The 20,083-nt window shown below is 49.7% G+C and overlaps 1 protein-coding gene across 1 annotated transcript in view; it reads left to right on the plus strand.

Annotated features, from left to right (window-relative positions):
* The window catches only part of IRS2 (insulin receptor substrate 2), a 31,462-nt gene extending 18,362 nt beyond the window's left edge, over positions 1 to 13,100 (plus strand). The window contains exon 2 of the mRNA XM_058742913.1: positions 10,559 to 13,100. Coding sequence (XP_058598896.1) covers positions 10,559 to 10,563 — 5 coding nt within the window. The 3' untranslated portion in view covers positions 10,564 to 13,100. The remainder of the gene's footprint in view (positions 1 to 10,558) is intronic.
* The last annotated feature ends 6,983 nt before the right edge of the window (positions 13,101 to 20,083 follow it).

Genomic DNA, 20,083 nt, shown 5'->3' on the forward strand with positions numbered 1-20,083 from the left:
TGTGCAGCTTACGTCTGCTGTCGCCTTCTGTCCCGGTGGTTCTCAGAGAGGTGGTCAGGGAGGCCCGTCTCTTCTAAATCCATTCTTTTTTAAAAGTTTGTTTTTAAAGTCTATTTATTTTTGAGAGACAGAGCATGAGCAGGGGAGGGGCAGACAGAGACAGACACACACAGTGTCGGAAGCAGGCTCCAGGCTCCGAGCTGTCAGCACAGAGCCTGACACAGGGCTCGAACCCACAAACTTGTAAGATCGTGACCTGAGCTGAAGCCGGACGCTTCACAGACTGAGCCCCCCGGGCGCCCCTCTTTTAAAGCCATTCTTAAAAGCCCTAGAAGATTCTGCCGGGGAAATGTGACAGGCCGGTCAGGCTGACAGTACAGCCTTCTTTGAGTGCCACGAGTGATGTCTTCATACCGATTTGACTGTTTCCCCCTGCCGGGCGTCAGCAGCTGGGGAAGCTTGTCTTTCTGTGGTTGGATATTTTGCCCCTTCGTGCTTTCTTCTCTCGGGAGAAGAGGGAAGGGTGACGCACGTGTGTGATCACGTGTGTCTCAGCAGTGTCTCCCTGGGCCTCCAGGAGGGGTGGGGGGGCCAAGGTGTCCAACTCGCCTGCTCTGTCCAATCTCCCAGGAGGCCTTGGGAAATCCCAGGCTGGGAGCCTGACCCAGGCATCCTGGGGTCCCGAGCCGCTGGTGTGTGAGGTCCCCCCCAGCACTTGAGCCTTTGAAATGTCTGCCAGGTGCTGCCGCTAAGTTCTGCCAAGGCCGCAGAGGGGAGTCGGCAGCCTTACTCTGTTGAGACTCCAGTCGTGAGTGACGGGGAGGCCCTTGTCATTCTGGCTGGAAAAACGCCTGTAGGTGTTTGTCCTGCCCCTGGTGCTGTCTGGTTGTGAAGTGGGGGCTGGGGGGTGCGGTTGAGGCGGGAGCAGTGCCCTGCTGTCTTACTCGGTTTTCTTTTCCAGCAGCTGAAATTTATAAAGACGGTTTGTAGCTCAGCACTTTGCGTTTGTCATTACTGGAAGGTTAACCAATAGCGTTTCACTTGGATGTGGGTCTTAACTCGGGGGCAAGGGAGTTTGCACGTTGCTCCGTAGGCAGGTGCACTTGGCGTGCGTGAGGCCTCGAGAGGGGAACCCAGCCCAGCTGGCTGGTGGCGTCGTGCTTGCGGGCACATTCGGTGCGGAGGGGCATTTGTGCCCTCGTGACGGGGCAGCTGTCTGCACCCGGCGCACGCGGCCCCTGCCCGGGTGTCCCGTCCCGCCGGCAGGACGTGAAGAAAGCAGCCAGGCCGGCGTGCTGTGCCGCGTTTGGGAGCTATTAGCTTTAAATGGCCCGGAGTTACCCCCGGAAAAACAATTCTGCTTCTGTTCCGCTTCTGTCCAATTAAAACGAGCTGATTCATTTCATTCCGGGAGCTGTTTGCCGTTGTGTTTGTGCCTTCATCGGTTGTTTATTTGCTGCTTCAAGTCGCACTTGCTCGTGACGTCATTCGCGGGTATAGTTTTGAATGAAGAAAGGGCCGCGATGGCAGGCGCACTGGGCGATGCCACAGCCATGGCCACGCACGTTAGCCCGGGGAGGGGGCGGGAGGAGTCAGGCTTCCTCTGGCAGCGAAGGGCCGCCCGGGCTCATTAAAACGAAGTCTTTGTAGTTCAAAACGAAACATGTGGCTACGTGTATACATCATTTAAAGGAGCTGGAAGAAAGTGGGGGGTGGGGGGGACCCAGCTGCCTGGGGGCGAGCGGTGCAGGAAGCAGGTGTCCCTGTGCATGAGAAAAGTCCCGTGTGTCTCTAGAAGGTGTTCCACTTCCTGGTTTATAACTCCGGTACATAGAGCCTCCTTGGGTGGTTTCACGGTGGCCCAGGGAGCAACGCCAGGCGAGGAGAATGACGTGCCCATTTCTGGAAGAAACAGATAGGTAAATGCTGGCTCCTGGGCTCCAGGACCCCTACTCCTGCGGGGCGGGCCAGTGACTGTCCGCACCCACATCGCAGTGAGCCCTTGGAATGGCGTTTGGCTTAAGGCACAGGGACGGCTTCACCTGAGTCATTCCTGAGCTCCTGGGATGCCTTCGAGATGAGTGACCGTGGCGGGAAGTTGCTGGGGGTGGGCAGGGTGCGACCCCCAGCCTTGGTTTTGCTGGCTGCCCCTTCTCACAAGGGCTGTTCAGTGAGATCGATTCTGACCCCCCAGTGGACAACGTGGACATCCTGTGCGATGTGGACTTTCTAGACAGGGAGGGGGTGGCCTGTAGTTCAGGAGCAGGGACCGGTCAGGCCACCAAGCGCTTATGCACAGTGGACACTCTACCTGAAAAGGAGGTGGCTGGGCAGGGGTGGGGCGGGGGAGAGGGGGACATGGTGGGTTCCAGAATTTCCCCCTGTTCTCTTTAAACATTTTTTTCTTGTGATGAAAGACAAGCACTTTATTGATTACTACGCTCTATTTTTAACACATTCCCAAATTATTGTATGTTAAATGTGAAAAACAGAGTATATTTTAGAATCCTGAAGGCATACCGTTTTAACTATACTCACAGGTCTGTTTCTTATTCAGTGATATTATAGTGGGATTTGAGCTGTATTTGGCTTAATTTCAGACTTCCAGAAAATGCCTATTTCGATTTCAATAATAAAAACAAAGGAACGAAGTCCTAAAACTAAAATAACCCCAGTAGCAAGTCTTAAATAGTTAGATATTTAAAAGAAAGAAAGGTGCATTCGAAGTGGTCTGTAACAATAGGGTTTTGGGGGTTGGATATATTTTGAATAAATTCTTATACATTCCTTAATTCTGCAGGAAAAACACAATATTTAGGTTTGAGAACATCAGATATAAACAATATAACATTGTTATAGGATACGTAAAATACGTATTTTTTACATCAGTGTAAACTCCTAAGCGTAATAATTCATGAAATCTGAGGAACGAATCGCACTGCTTGTAGGATATTTGCAATTTTACTGCACGTCCTATCGCCTGGCTCAAGTATCCGTACTGTTTCTCGGTGCAGAAACATAAATAACACTTACATTCACGTTCGTAAGCGACCCGAGAAAGAGAAAAGGGTTATTTGGACCCCTCTTGAATTTCAGGTCCAGTGTATTATAACTTCACCTCTGTTAATATTGAAAGAGTCGTGCCACAGGATGTAGTAATAATCATACGTGCTTAGTACTTTCGCGTTCTGTATGAAACACCAAGTAAAAGAGCTGTAGGTGAGGGAAATTACTCCCCAAAGGGTGCTGGCTTCCTAAATGATTTGATGGCTTCCTTCCTCGTCTTCAGTAGGGCCTGTAACAGGAGAGCATGGTTTTCAGCAGACAGCGTTGCATTTCTAAAGGATGCAAGTTCACAGATAATCTTCCCGGGGACTCGATGAGTCTCCGGGTGTAACACACAGATATTGATATGTGGGCCTGTCTTGACCACTTCAACCTTCTTCCTTCTCCTAGGTGCCTTCCCATGCTGGGGGTGGGTGGGGGGGAAGGTTGCTGCTACAGTGCCTGCCCAACCACAGGCCTCTGCTATTGAAATGCAGAAGCGTCATATGCGAGTGAATGAGCCTGGGTGCCAATAAAACTTTATTTACAGAAACAGGCAACAGGTCGGATTTGGCCCTACCTTGTTGACCTCTGGCTTAGAACCCACTCTGTTGTGAGGTGAGAAGGGTTTTCTTTTCACTTGGGCCTCAGACAGTTCTAAAGTTGCCTCCTCCTTTAGAAGATTTTTTTTTTAAGTGTTTCTGCCTTTGAGACATGGCATAAACCACATGGGTTTTTATTTCAACTTAATTCATCAAAGCTTTAGAAAGGCTCTAACAAGCATCGTGCCAGATGATGGGGACGGGCAGGGTTCGAGTCCTCAGCTCACTGGGGAGACAGGTGCATGTGGCAGTGAGCCATTGCCTGTGTGGTATTTTGTGTCACTGGGGAGTTTTGTAACGAGTTAATGGCGGTAAAGTGTAAACTCCCAGGGCCCAAGTGAAAGTCAGAGACCTCCTGTCCCCCTTCCCAGCCCCACCCCTCTCGTTACTTGTAGAAATGGACAGCAATGGCCTCAGTGGAGGCGTGCGTGCAGAGCCCTCGGGGACGGGCTGTCCTTTGCTGCTGACCTGTCACTGATGCTCCCTCACCTGGTTTCTACCTGGGAGGGTCCGACATTTCATAACTTAAGAGCAGGGTCCCCCAGCAATGCAGGGGGCGCTTTTGTCCTTCGGGGGTCTGGGCTGAAGAATAATCAGTAATATTTCTCCTATGCTGTTGGACGTTGCTGCTACAGGGATGATGGAAAACTCTCACCATAGAAGCATAGCTTGTGGGATGGGCATGTCCGGCTTTTTAATAACAAGCACAGAAAAGGAAGGAAGTCTGGAGGGTCAGGTGGAGGTCTGCTGAGGCCAGGCATCGGAGAATTCACGCAGGCCTCCGTGGGAGGCTTGGCTCAGTGGAGGGAAGGTTCAGTGCAGTAGCTCACAGGCCAGGACACCCGACAGCTCTGATGTTCGGTGATTAAGACAAGGTCCTTTGTGAAAGATTAAACAGGAGCTGAAGGAGGAGAGCTACCTATTATGAACCCCAGCCCCATACCAGGACTCAACCTTTTCCCTCTGACCCCCTGCCCCTTCCCCCACCCCCTCCTGTCTCCTGCTGTGTCATTGCCATCAAATTGCAACTTGGTGCTGGGAAATTTCTTCAACAGCGAGCACTCAGGATGAAATGACTTCACTTGTCAGAGGAAAGGCCTTGTCAGGGTGCCTGGGTGACTCAGTCAGTTGAGTGTCCAACTTGATTTTGGCTCAGGTCATGATCCCAGGGTCGTGGGATCGGGCTCTGAGTCAGACCCTGCACTGAGTGTGGAGCCTGCATGGGATTCTCTCTCTCTCTCTCCCTTTCCCTCTCTCTCCTCTGTCTCTCTCAACCCCTTCCCCACTCGTTCACTCTCTCAAAAAAAAAAAAAATTAGAAAGTGGGATCTCCTATAAAAGACATTTTCACGTGTTTCACAAGGAGAGTCGGTAAAGTAATTTACTGCCGGGAACTTCTTCCCTGTCTCTTAAGTTATTTATTTTTTTCCTATTTAAATGAAAAGTTCGAGTAACCGTTTTTCTTAGAATCTCTGGCTTGTTGGTTATCACACTTAACCTTACTTTATTACTTTTTTTTTTTTTTTGGGTGTATTCACGAGTGTTTTGCTTTTAGTCAAGTAAGGAGATACTGAATTATCAGGTTTATTTTTCTAGGAATTTCTCACGCAACTGAAAAGTTTATTTTCTCTAGTAATCCTATGTTTAACATCAAAGGTTTAAGTGGGCCACAGGGTGACGTGTCTGGGCTCGCCGCGGGTCTCTTTCTTCCTAAGCGTAGTTTCCACTAGAAATAGAAATTTCAATTTGAGAAGTATGTTGTTTTATTTGTCATGCGGCTCGGTACCCGCAGCACCCCTAACTCCCATGTGCCTGAAAATGTTACATCGTTTTTACCTGCTAAGTACAGATGTGCTTTCTTCGGTCGGGGGACTGGTCACCAGTGGAGGGAGGAGGCTGTTCTGTGCAGCTGTGCTGGGAGCACCCTTCCCCCCCCACCCCCCCCCACCCACCGCAGAGTCTGCAAAGTCCCGGGGCTTGCATGGAGCCCTGAGTGAGGCCTTGTGGGGCCTTACGCAGATCTCCACATACGGCCCTCCCTGGGGCTCCACATGGAATCTGGGGGGCACCCCACAAGGCTCTCTGCAGAGAGAGAACCAGGGGTCTCTGTGGACAGCGTTGTGCCCTGAATTCTGGCCACTCAAATATTGACTGTGAAGCCAAGCACGTCCAAACCCACATATTCATGAGAAATCGGAACGAGGAAAGCAATGGGTCAGAACGTGTATCTAAAACGTTGCTTGAATTTATTTGCCCTGCTGCCGATTTCCCCGATTTGTCTCTAAAACATTCTAGACCTGATGCTCACTGTCCTTTCCACGAATGTGTTTGTAATCACGGAGCCCAGCTCACCAGTGGCATGACGGGGTCCGTGTTCCAACATCTGTGCTGTCCATGGCAAAGATGCTCTGCGACTTGTTTAGTGATGTACTATTTAGTGATTTGTTTTCTATGTCTTTCCCTTTTTTTTTTTTTTTCATAAAGTAGCCCAGATTGAATTGAAGGTGGGGCCTTTAATGAGGGTGCTTTGCTCATTTGCATTCCGATGCTCTTTTAAATGGAAGAGAACAGGCAGGGAGCCGCCGGCCCCCCCACCCCCCATCCTCAGGAATGGTGGTAACCAGTACATGGAACTCTGTCCTTCCTGTGAACATCATTTGTCATGTGTGATAGAGCAAAAACAAGATGGAGAAGATGTGGCCAGTGTGGCATGTCATATGGAACGAGTGTGAGAGTATTTTTCCCTTAAATCAATGACTTAAAAAAAATTTTTTTAATGTTTATTTTTTTAGGCGGGGGAGGGGCAGAGAGAGGGAGACACAGAATCCCCAGCAGGCTCCAGGCTCCGAGCTGTCAGCACAGAGCCTGATGTGGGGCTCGAACTCACGAACCGTGAGATCATGACCTGAGCCGAAGTCGGACATTTAACTGACCGAGCCACCCAGGTGCCCCTAAATCAACTACTTTAGATCAATGCTGCTGTGAGTGGGTTTCTTTACAAAGTAGTGTCTAAGCTACAGAATAGCACAGCGTGTGATCATATGACAAATTCAGCGAAGGTTGATAAGTTTAGGTTCTCTTTAGATGCGTTACCTCCGGAATCCGGCATCCGGGTACGTTGGTAACGCCTGCACAAGCAACACGTGGGTCTTCATGTGTTTTGTTTTGTTTTGCTGCTACACTTGACGCGTTCAAGGAATATCTCCCATTTTCACAAATGTTCAGGGTGGATTGATTGTACAATTAATAATTTGTACTTTGCTTCTACTGGAATTAACGCAGATCATATGGTATGTGAAATTTTGCTGGAATCACCATTAGGAAGCATAAATATTTAAAAGCGAGGATGTCAGGGGGCACCTGCAGGGCTCAGTCGGTTAAGCATCTGACTCTTTGATTTCTGCTCAGGTTGTGATCTCACAGTTCCTGGGATCGAGTCCCATTTCCAGCTCTGCGCTGACAACACGGAGCCTGCTTGGAATTCTCTCTCTCTGCCCTTCTCCCATTTGAACTCTCTCTCAAAATAAACAAACATTTAACATAAAGTAAAAGTCAGTAAACAAATGGAAAGGCAAGTGTGCTCAGCTCTTGGGCTGTAGCTCCTGCTTCCCCTTCCTCCAGGGCTGGGGCTGGGGGAGCAGGGTGGAGGGGGTGGGCGGGTTCCGGCTGGGGCTGGGAGAGCAGGGTGGGGGGGGCAGGTTCCAGCCCTTACTCTGGGGCTAGGGGAAGCAGGGCAGAGAGAGGGGGTTCCAGTCCTTTCTCTGGGGCCAGGGGAGCAGGGCGGAAAGAGGGGGTTCCAGCCCTTCCTCTGGGCCTGGGGGAGCAGGGTGGAGAAAGAGGAGGTTCCAGCCCTTCCTCTGGGGCTGGGAGAGCAGGGCGGTGTGGGGGGGGGGTTTCCAGGTGGCCTGCTGGCCTGGGCTCCATGTCTGGAGCTTGCTGCCTGTGGACCCTGCAAGCCCCAGCCTCCTTCCAAGGCGACCTTCAGGTGGCCACCTGTTCCTTTGACTGCTTCCCTCCTGAGACCGTGGTTCGGGGCCCCCGCTAGCTGTGGGCAGCAGCCTTACTTTGGGAAGGTGTCTCGGGTCTCAGTTGAGGCAGAGGGCTTCTGTCCAGGCCTTCTTTCCATAACAAATTAAAACTTACAATTAGATTTCTCAAACCGATCCCCTTTTTCCTGTGTGTGTTTTTGGTGGCACTTGCCTCTGGTCCATTTTGTCCGTATCCTTTTCCTCAGCAAGACATGGGCCTTGTGACCTGATTGGGGGTGTCCCCAGCCTGCTCTCCGCTTCCCTTCCTTCTCCTGCATCCGAACAAGGATGCTAGATGAAACCAAGCTGTTTTGTTGGACGCGAGGCCTCCGCCGGCTCCTGGGACCAGAGCGGGTGGTGGGGGACCCAGGCACAAAGGTGGTAAACCAAGGGGTGGGTGTTTGGAGCGATGCTGGGTGGCCGCGTGGATCCAGGGTCCTTGGCCGTGGGGCCCTCAGTCTCAGCCCTCCCGCTGCCACACCGGGGTGTGTGTGCACGTGTTTGCTCTCGTGCACATCTGTGTGCGTAAACGTGCTCAGAGCTCTGCGTACTTCGTGCCGACCTCGGCCTCTGCGCTGGTGGCTGGTGTCTCTCCTCTTCCTGCAGTTCCTGCATCCTTCCCATGGCCAACAGCAGGTACCTGTCGCTGTGACGGTGTGTGTGCGCGCTCGGGGTCACCTCTGCAGTCGTCACGGGCTCTCCCAGCCCACCTGTGGGATCACAGGGGGCAGCCCAGGGCCTCAGTGTCCGAGGGAATCGTGTTCCTTGCCACCCCCACCCCGCCTGGCATGCCCCCAGCTCTCTCCCTGCCGGTGACTGCGGCCTGGCCACCCTTCAGCGCCAGGCACGAAAGCTGCTTCCTCTCCCTGCCCCGGGGGTCAGAGGCCCATGGGAGCTCCCCTCCACCCGTCAGCAACCCCCGGGGGCCTCAGGGAGGCCCCGGCCCCGGAGAAATCGCCGTGCGCACAAACGCGCGAGCCAGGGTTGCCCTGCCTGTATCCAAACTTGCCCGCGACGCTCAAGCATAGAAGTGAGGTTTTGATACTTGCACGTCACAAAGAGACAGTTACCTGTTCACCCCGATTCGGGTGCACAGCGATCTCGTGGTGTGACGGCGAAGCGTCCTTCCGCACGGGGTAGCTGTCACCCGCGTTTCTAGGACTGCGCTGAAGTCTGGGAAAGTGAGGAATTTACTGGCTTAGCTGTTTTCAAGATAATGGATGTCGGGCTAACAGCAGGGGATTCAGCCGCGTTTAACTAATCATTAGTGTAAAAAAATAAATAAACCGTGTTCGGTCAGCAGATCGACTGCATCTTGGCCACGTGCTCTGGGATGGTTGGGGGTCTGCCTGGCACTCGGCCTCGGTGACAAAACGCATACTCATTTGGGGAGACGTAAGTCCGGGGTGGATTGTAGCAAACAGCCGCTCTTTAAGGGACTCAGGCAGCTGCGTGCGGGCTCTCATGCGGTCTGTCTCGGGGACAAGGACGAAATAGCCAGCTACAGGGCGCATCTTTCCCCAGGACAGAGTTTGGCCCCTGTTTCCACTCTAGGGAAGAGTTTACCTGTTTTTTAAAGGCCATAGGGCTTTGTGAAAATAGTAAAATATGGTAGCATTGCCCCAAAAGATCACGTTGTGGGGCATGTTTAAAAACACGGTCATGAAAAAGATACGTGGACGTTGGGCGTTGAATGTTGGCAGTTGACAGTGGCCTGTGTGTCCAGGCCTTTGTTTTTTGGCTGCACCCAGGACATGACTCTGGGAGCTGGTTCCAGGCCTCCAGGGCCCGCTCCTGGCCGCAGGGTGCGCTGGGAGTTTCCTCTTGCTGGAATCAGCCCTCTGCACTCAAGGTGAACAGAGAAGAATTAGAGCCCCCCAAAAGTAAACTGAGAGTCTGGGAGGGGCTGCGACGATTTTAGAGCAGCGTTCCAAGTGCAAGTGGGTTAGTACAACCGCAGGGCAGGGTGTGGCCAGCAGGGCCCGTGGGTGACCCTGGGGGTGGTGCACAGGGCCACTTGGCATTTTAATCAAAAACCCAAGAAGCCTTGGGGCATCTGGGTGACTCAGTGGGTTAAGTGTTTGACTCCTGCTTTCGGCTTAGGTCATGATCTCACGGTTCATGGGTTTGAACCCTGTGTCTGACTGTGCTGACAGCTCAGAGCCTAGAGCCTGCTTGGGATTCTCTCTCTCTCTCTCTCTCCCCCTCTCTCTCAAAATAAATAATCTTAAAAAAAAAAAAAGCAACTAAGAAGCTTAAAAAGACAATTTGCTATAAAATGTCAAAGTCTCCCAAGTTGGTCATTTCCTTAAAGAGGAACATGTTAAGTAAGAATATGCTGGAAACGATAGAAATGGGGAGCAGGTTACAGAAGCTTGATCCTCGGGCCTGGAAGGGTGTGCGCAGTTAGAGCTGTTGGCGGGTCCTAACACCGTGTCGCCTATGGGTCTCCTGGGAGCACATGGCGTAACCTGGACCCGGCCGCCTGGCCAGGAGGGTTTGCGGTCAGGCTGTCTCTGCAGGAAATCGTGCGGCGTGGTCGTTTCCGGGACAGGGGTTCCTGTGCCAGTGTCCCCCGAGGCGGAGTTCAGCTCCCTTTGTCTCCCCAAGGGCAAGGGCGAGGGGGCCCCCTTGCTTCCGCCTCCCACTCGGCCCAGGGCCTCACGAAAGCACACTCACAGTCACCCTAACCTGGCTGTTCCCCTTCCTCGGACACTTGGTGGGGGGGGGGGGCGGGTTCCCCCTCCAAGTTGTTTCTGGAAAACGGAGTTGTGTTTGCCGGAGACACGGGCGGTGAAGGTGGCTTGAGAGGGACCTTTCCTCTAACTGGAGATTGCACTGTGCCCTCGACAGTCACCGCTGACTCTTTTCCTTTCTTTTCCAGAGTGAGGATCTGTCTGGCTTTATCACCGTGACGTCATGCATCAGAGAATGATTTTCAAAGAAGATGCTCACTGTTTTGTTTTTGTTTTTGTTTTTGTTTTTTTAAATCTGAAGCTGCTTACAAATTTTCTTTTGGATCTGAGCAATGACTACATTTTGGAACATCTACGACTGTATTAGACTCTGAACCCCCCAGGCGAGGACACCTGCCTCTCCCCCTGGTTCCCACAGGGGGCATTCGTCATTCTGCTGCTCGTGCTGTGTTTCGTTTGTTTTTTTAACAAAATTCGCCGAAGAAGGTATTCTCAAGAAAATCGGATGTTTCCATTGGCCCTTTAAATTGTGGCCAGTGTCTTAATTTCTTCTCACTTTCGTTTTGGCAAAGCAGATTTATCCCTCAGCATGCTGGGAGATGCTACCAACACCCATGGAAGTGGGCCAATCTGGTATTTACTGGCATGCACTCAAAACTACCACAGTCCTACCTCAGTTCCAGGTGAAGCCGGATTTGTGTGGCCGGGGGCCGGCAGGACCTCCTGTACATAGATGTCTGCTGAGTGTCTCGAGTGCGGCCTTCAGCCTTATTTAACTGGTCCCAGGAAACAGCGGCTCCGTGGATCCAGTCCAGGTACCTGCGTGTTTACTCAGCCAGAGCCCAGCGTGGGACTGACACTTCTCAACGGAAATGCAATTTGGGATTGGACTTTGAAGATGGATTCATAAATAATAATAATAATAATTATATGTAACTGAAGCAACCTACTTTTGAAAATCATCAACTGTATTGGGTAGCGGGGGGGTGGGGAGGGGTTTGGGGAGGGGGTGAATATATCTTTTTACCTTTAACAGACTTGTTTAATCTTCTCTGCGTAGACGTTTATGTAGGTACATCAGATTGCAAAAGCCTTTGATCCTATTTATAAGCTCAAATGTCTCTGCTACCCTGACTCTCGAGCCTGCGTTTCCTTAACCAAAAATTCACGTAGGCATGCTAGCGATTCACGGGTGGTCGCGGCTTTGGCAGATTTTACAAAAATGTGTTATCTTTACTCCATGCTACCGTGTCGGCCAACGAGGCTGCCCTGAGCAACAATACAAAAAAAAAAAAAAAGAAAAAAAAATTAAAAAAGGAAAGGGAAGGAAAGAAATTGATAAAAGAGGTATTCCAGCCCCTGTGTCGTTAAGGGAAGAAGAAAGAAAAGACGACAGAGAACATCACGTTACATGTGACTTGTCGAGAAAACTTCCTGACGAGACTACCCTCATTTTATATTTTCAGTGTTCTGAAAAGATCGGTGTTGCGGTAATCATTGCAGGGGTCATCTGAAACTGCTAACCTTGACCGGCAGAATGTCCTGTCATCTTGCTGCCCCACGTGACAGAGGGCTATAGACCTTCCTCCCGCGGGCACATCCATGTCCGTGCTTCCCGTCTGCTCGGATGGTCCCAGAGAGGCTACACTAATTCATTGGAGATGTGAGCTTTTTTTTTTTTTTCTTTTTGGAGAAAAATATATATAAATATATAGATATATATCACTATAGAATAATGCATTAATAAAATGAGGCTTTTTTAGAGGAAGACCAAAAAATTCAATGTCTTAAAAATATATTTAATGGCAATGCAAAAGTCTTCCTGCTTCCGTGCTGAACTTTTAGAACAGAGGATTGTATTGCAAGACAAAGTTGAATGTAAAGTGACCCCCCCCGAACATTTTTAAAGTTTTACTTTTCTAAAATTACACATCACAACAGTGTATAGACCATACGATGTTAGTTTGAAGGTCGATTTCAGTGTATAATACAGATACTTTATTAAAATGTATAAAAACGTCCCAAAGTTTGGATTTCGTTTTGGGACTCGGGATCGATGGGTGGTATTTGCTATGTAACCCGCCCCCCTCCACCCCACCCCCTCCCCCGGGTACAGTGGGACTGACTCTGGACCCTGCTGGATACAGTGTATGATGTGTATTTAAGTAGTCCTCTATACTTAGAGTAGTCACGCCTCTATACAAATGGTTCACGTTCAGACTGCCGCTTACAACAAGCAAAATAAAAAGTTGATAATATACTAAATTTTCCTCCATCCTGTACATTTCAAAAAGAAAAAAAAGGCATATGCAATATTTACACTTTTAATTTAGTTTACAGAATGGAACCAAAATGTATAAATGTTACGTTTGCTAAAACTTCGCAATGTATATTGGGTCTTTGTACATTTTGCCTGACTTACCTTAAATTTAAAATATTTTTTGCTATATAAACTTTAACAGTTATTAAACAGTGTTTTCTTTTTGGGTACGTATTGTTTCTGGATATCAAGATGTTAAATATATTTCTTGCTATTGTGATATGACAAAAGACTTAACCTTGGTCTGTCTTCCATTGTACACGCTGTATATAAGGGTCGATGTGACGTTGCTGGAGACAGCAATAAATGGAATTAGAATAGTGCACTGTATTTAGTCTGTCTTGATCATGGATGCTCTCCTTAACAGCCATATGCAATAAAATAAAATACGTTATTTATGAAACGGATAAGGCCTTGAGGAGGTTTTTTTCCCCACGTGAGGATTCTGAGTTCAACATAAAGCCACTCTCTTCCTGGTGTTTCAGAGCAAAAACGTGAAGCTCTTGAGATACTTGGACACCTCCTCTCATTTAAATATTTTCGTTCTGGCAAGCCGAGAATATTCCCCAAGTCACAGAATTAATGAAAAGTAAGCGTACGAAGGAAACATTGTACAGGATGTAGGATGCTCGCGGTTGCTGGTTGGGCGCTGTCCCCAGCGCTGTGCTGACGCGAGCTCCTTTATGGTGGGCAACAACCGCGGGCGGTTGGAATCGCCCTCCCCTTTGTAGAGACGGGGCGGCCGGGGCACAAGAGACGAAATGACTTTGCCAGAGGGCACATGGCTCTGAGCGGCAGGAGCCAGCGTCCAAACCGACCCGCAGCCCCCCCCGGGGGTGCGCACGAACCATCCACACAGAGTCATCACGGGCAGGGGGTGCGCTTCTGGGGGCAGCAGATAACGGAAATGATGACTGTAGACTTTCATCAAGGATTGCTTCCCCTCCTTGTTAGAGATAATTCCTCTGCGCCCGCACTTTACCCTAAAATTAAAGTAGTGCCATAACATGGGTGTCCCCTCTTTTGAACAAATGAAGCCAGAGCAGTTTGGAAGATGGTTTTCAATGTCGGCTTTTTGTTTGTTTGTTTTTTTTACCTTTTATTTTAGAGAAAGAGAGAGAGACAGAGTGCGAGTGGGGGAGGGGCAGAGAGGAGACAGAATCCAAAGCAGGTTCCAGGCTCCAAGCTGTCAGCACAGACCTGACATGGGGCTCGAACCCACAAACTGTGAGGTCATGACCTGAGCTGAAGTCGGACGCTTAACTGATTGAGCCACCCAGGTGCCCCTCAGTGTTGGTTTTTAAGGCATGAGACTGGCAAAAGCTGTGTGGTGTCGGGGGGGTCACGCAGCCTGGTCGTGCCTGGACAGATTCCCCTCAGGGCTCCCGTTGGACACAGAGGAGGAGAAAGGCCTCCAGGCTGGACACCTCTGAAATCTAACTATTTTAATGGAAGGGCAGCTAAAAGCTGCCATTCTAGGGGAGTCGTACAAGGCAGAAATCAGCAAATGTCTTTACCCAAAAGCCAGTTGGAAACGAAGAAGTGTGGAGTTGTCACAAAGGTCCACGAATGCCACGAATGTTCGCCCGAGCACCATTTGGAAACTTTGAAGAGAAGGCTGAGTCCCATATGACCCAACGATGGGGAGGGTGGGGATCCCCCTCTGTTGATCTTGGAAGAGTGCAGTTCTCACCTATGGAGGGTCTCAGTAGCCAACTTGGAGGACGCAGACTGGCTTCCGGCCTCTTGCCGTGCCCAGTGTGTGAGCTGTCCCGCAGGACCTGGGGTCCCCGGTCCCACATCCCTGAACGGTTTTCCCAGCGGGCCCTGGCAGACGGGCCACTCGCTTATGCGTGGACATTGGACGGGGTGTGCTAGCATTTGAGTGGAGCTGGCGTGCCGTGTTTATCATAGCCACGCTTGGCCCCCCGTTGAAGGGCGGAGGGGGTCATAACTGCTCCTTTGCAATGGGCGGTGTGTCTTTTCCACCACATTCCCTGTGCGGGTCTCCCACATTTCTTTGGTTTCTACGACTCACTGCGGGGTGGAGATGGTCCTTGACACAGACCTGTGTGGCCTCGTGCCCTTGGGCAACGCCAAACGTCCCTCCAGGATCTGGCTGGGTTTTCTCTCCTCCGGCCGGTGTCTCTTCTGCTACTCGGCTGGCTTGCACTGCTCCATAGGGTGCTGTTTAACTCTTGGGTGGTTCCGCACCTGCTTGTCGTTAGTACCTCCTTGATTTGGGGCTAAAATGATTTCCTTGAGTCCAGCTCAACTCTCAAGTGACCCATGGCCTTGGCCACTACACGTAGAGAAAGTTCTGGGCTCTTTTGGGCACTGGGTCCCCTGACCTGAGCCGCACCTGCTGGGTTTTCTTTTTCTCCTTTCCAGAATCCCCTCCTTTCATCCGGGACAGGAACTCTAAAACCTCTAAATTGTCACAAAATTCCTTACACCTTAAGGAACCTACCTTGACCCAGGCAGCCTGCCTGAGCTCAGCCCTCCCTTCTGAGACACGCAAGTTCCTGGATGACTCCCACATGAGACATAAAACAAAAACATCAAATGGACCGATAGCATTTCCCAGAAAATGCGCGTATTCATCAGGATGGTGTTGGCTGCAGACAGTAGCCCAATTCAGTGGTTTAAACCAGTCCTCCAGAGTGCGGGCTGATCAGAATCTTCTGGAATGCTTCTTAGGCCAGATCGCTGGACAGTCCCCAGACTTCCTTTTCGGTGATCTGCGGTGGGGCTCAAGAATTTGTGTTTCTAGCAGTGTCCCAGGGGATGCTAAGGCTACCGGTCTGGGACCAAACTGTGAGAGCCTCTGGACAGTAAAGGCATTTATGACGTCACAAACAAGAGTTCAGGGCGGGGTTATGTAGGCAGCTAAATGGCATCATCAGGGCCCCAGGACCTTGTCACCTATCAGCTGCCCTCAGCAGCTTGGCTTTTCTCTCTCAGACCTGTCTCCTCATGTTTATAAGATGGCCGTCGCAGTCCCCAAAGGCATATCATCCCATAATAATATCCCATAAGACAATCTGTCCTCTTTGGGGACTTTCTGAAGAGACACAAACAGTCCCAGAGCCACCCACGCCCAGCCAGCTGGGCCTCACTCCCACTGACCGAGTCTGGGTCCCTGCCCATGGGGATCCTGGTCACTGGAGAGTCTCTGGTTGGTTTGCACTGAACGAGGCTCGCCCTCTGGGCCTGGGAGCCCTCGGCATCCTGTGAAGTGTGAAACTGCAAGATGGTGAGTGGAGCCGGGTGCTGAGGTGGAGTCGTGTCTCACAGGGAGGGGCCGACAGTGGCTGTACCAGCAGCAGGCAAGGGACTCGTGATTGGAACCCTTGCAAACACAAGTACAGGAAAATCTCGGCTTGCGAGCATAATTCGTTCCAGAAACACGCTTGTAATCCAAAGCACTTGAATATCAAAGCGAATTTCCCCATGAGAAATCGTGGAAACTCAGATGGTTCATTCCACAACTCCCAAATATTCATGTAAAAATGATTACAATTGTAATCTAATACAAAATGAAAGAGAGAATACAAAATATAAAGAAAAATAAAATAACCCGCACTTACCTTTGAAAACCTTTGTGGCTGGTGTGAGGGAGACAAGAGAGAGGAGGGTTATTGCGTAGGACGACTTTCACTGTCACCAGTGGATGTTGACTACGGTACAGTATTATTAAACTCTTGTCATATGCTGTATTGAATGTAAGTGGCAATAAGGCAGCAGAAGAAAGGGTCTGTATCTACAGGCAGCCTGACCTGGAAGGAAGGAAACATTCCTAAGCTTATTCTTGTCTGGAAAAGCAAAGGACTGTCCCTGGGTGCTCTGAAGTGACAAAAAATACACCAGTGCCAGTTGGGGGCACCTTCCAACGTCCGAAAAAATCACTGATTTCTGCCAAACACTGAGCCCTGAGACCGAGCATCCGAGCATGGGAGATGATCACCCACAATCCTGCAGAGAGAGAGAGAGAGAGAGAGAGAGGAGAACCATTGGCTCAGTTGTGATCATGTGACTTTCAGCATCACGTACGACTCGTATTGCAAGACATCCTTCTTTTTCCAAGTTAAAATTTACAAGAAATGTTTGCTCATCTTGCAGAACACCCGCAGAACAAGTTACTCGTGATCCCGGGTTTTCCTGTGTACTTCAAATGAGCTATCTCCACTCCCGTTACACACCCCCCCACCTCCAGGGACTTCGAAAAGGGGTTCCTAATAAAGCACAAGTGGAATAAAGTGATAAATTTCGCATGATCAAAAACATAACAGCGAAGCCGGCTTATATTTACAGAATTGTTGTGGCCAAGAGCCTGGACATAATTCCACCACCATGTTCTTTGAGTATGTTTGTTTTTGGTACTGATTTCTGTCACACTGGAAGCTATTTCATGCAAGAACAAGATACAGAGGATGGAAAATTGGACCTTTGAAGGAGCATTAAAAGCAAACACTGTTGGGGCGCCTGGGTGGCGCAGTCGGTTAAGCGTCCGACTTCAGCCAGGTCACGATCTCGCGGTCCGTGAGTTCGAGCCCCGCGTCAGGCTCTGGGCTGACAGCTCAGAGCCTGGAGCCTGTTTCAGATTCTGTGTCTCCCTCTCTCTCTGCCCCTCCCCCGTTCATGCTCTGTCTCTCTCTCTGTCCCAAAAATAAATAAAAAAATAAAAAAAATAAAAAAAATAAAAAAAAAAAAAAAAAGCAAACACTGTTTAGGTTGCAAAAGAGAAAGCTGCAGTGATTTATCCCCATTGGTTACGTTAGAGGCTATGATAAGAAAAGAGATTTGTCACCGACCTTCCTGAAAGAAGACAGAACCGGAAAAAGGGACGGAAGGCTATGGAAGAACTACGTTCATTTTCCACAAGGAATAATTTGATAATGGTGAGGATTATTGAATGCCAATATTGACGTCAGAAGAATTTTCGATTACACTGTACGGAGGCCTGAAAAAATAAGACTTTTCGGGGAGAAGGGCAGGTGGGCCGTACAAACTCAACCGGCCCTTCCTGCCGGGGCCTGGCCGTCCTCAGCTCGGGGAGGGCGGGGGCGCCCCCCACCCCGGCGCCCTCGTCAGCAGCGCCCTGGACCCGTGGGCACAGCTTGCAAGCCCCTGGAGCCTCCTTCCTTTTCTTGTCTGGCGTCTCTGAAGATTAGGACACGAGTTAGCACCGTATTTAAGCAGGACATAGAGAACGATTGTGCCCAGTGTAGTTTGTGGCAAAAGTATGAGGCCAAGTGGCATTTAAGGATCTGACATAAAGATCTAGAGACCCGAGGGGAGGATCAGGATCTTAGGGGGGTCCCGACCATCACCCACCTTTGTCAGGCCATGCTGAGGGAGCACCTCCAGTGAGTGGCAGGCCATGCTGAGGGAGCACTTCCAGTCGACGGGTTATAAAACTCGGTGTAGCCAAAGTGACGGAGGGATCCTTACAAAATCCACACGGGACCTTATCTCCACCTTGGCGGGAAAAAAAAAAAAAATCCCCGGCCCCTCCCCCCCCCCCCACTATCTCATAGGAAAAGTCAAACCTCCTCAGCCTGGCGGACACATGTGCTTCATGCTGTGGCTTCTTTGGCCTTCCTGAGGCTCATCGTGGCCCCGGACCACGTCCAAGCCTTAGCCAAAGTCTGGGAGCTGCACCCAGCTCACACACAGACAGACACATAAAGACACCAAAGATCAGAATTGCTGGGCTGGAAATAAATGTTTAGTTGCCAAAAGATGTTAGTTCCTAAAATATTAGAAGTCAGAAAAATTTTTAAAGACATACATACATGAGGCATCACACTTCAGTCCTTCCTTTGAAATCTGAGACCTTTCTGAACCTCATTTCCTCCCACTGGCCCCTTCTTCTTCCCCTCCCCCCTCCCCTCCTCTTCCCTTTCCTTCCTGTATTTTTGGTTTTTATGATACTTTATTGGTTTTACACTCTCAACATGAAGAGATTACATTTCCTCCGTAATATAATTCACATGACTTTTAAAATATTCAACCTTTCTTTAAACTGATTAATTTTCTGCCACTGGACCTTTGGGCATGCTTATGTTTTCATCTATTTGTTAATTATCTGGATTTGGGACTTAAACAGAAAACTCAAAAATTTCTTCAAGAAACCTTTTCATTTGCTATGTTGCCTGAGTTTTCTCGTATAGGAGAATATTTGCCTCTTTACAGATGAACAACAAATTGGGTCAGGTAGAATGTTTTCAAGTCTTTTCTCAAGGACTTTATATGCATTTCTCCACTGCCTCCTGGCATTAAATGCTGGTGCATAGAACTCTTGCCTAACCTAATTTCTTACTCTTCCAGTGTTTTTCTTTCTGTTTTGATGCCTGAAAAGCTGTCTTTATCCTTGAAATTCAGAAGCCTCACCAGTATTGAGCATTGTTTTTCAAATGCTCTGGGCAGTTCAGTGAACTCTGCATTTCCAGACACTGATCTTCCTTTATGTCAAGAAAACATTCTTGTATTATGCCGTTGAAGACTCTTTATTCGTATTGAGTCGTATTGAGCGTATTGAGTTCTACTTTAAAGGCAGTGATTATGGGACGGGCCTTATTTCTGACACATGTCTGTATTCAGATCATTAGCTTTGCTGTACATGTCTTCATTTCTCCTTTTTATCTGTGTGTGTTCACTGTGGTCAGTCGGACTTTCCTCCGTGTCGGCAGCTCCAAGTTCACCCACGTCCAACCTGCCGTGTATGTTCCTAACACGTTCGAGCTGTGTTAGTGCCGCTTTAGGACTTCATTCCCCTTTTGATCGGATTCTGATATCTGTTTACAGAATCATTTCTGAGCTCTTAACTTATTGAATCCAGAATGTTTCTGAGTTTGAATCACTTCTGGGGAATTGGCCTTGTACGAGGTGGCTTAAACACTCCGCCCCCACACGTGTCTTTGTCCACGCTCCCCGTGCCGGGGAACAGTCAACACTGAACTCGTTACTGACGTGAAGCCTTTTACGCCTCTGTGGCCCTTGCGCAAGAAATTCCCTTGGCCCGAGAGCGTTGAGGGCTCCTTCTTTACCTGGACACCTGCACTCGGTCTTCAAGACAGGTAGCATCACCTGGATCAGTCAGGATAAGTTAGGTGACGTTGCCATGATGAGCAAGCCCCACATCTAAGAGACCTATTTCTCGCAGTAACATCTCCAGTGTGAGCGGGGGAAGGGCGGGGGGAGGAAATCCAGAAACACGCGGTGAGCAGTCTTAAGGACAACACGACCCATTTTCCATTCGCCTCACCATGCATTCACTTCTCTGGATTCCAAGGCTCACCGCTCTACTCTGCCACCTTCCACGCTCCACCATGGCACCTGCTTATGTGCATTTTTCTCCCACGAGGGAGCTCCCCGAAGGACAGGACCA

Source organism: Neofelis nebulosa, chromosome 1, assembly GCF_028018385.1.
Source record: "Neofelis nebulosa isolate mNeoNeb1 chromosome 1, mNeoNeb1.pri, whole genome shotgun sequence".
NCBI classification, from domain to species: Eukaryota; Metazoa; Chordata; class Mammalia; order Carnivora; family Felidae; genus Neofelis; species Neofelis nebulosa.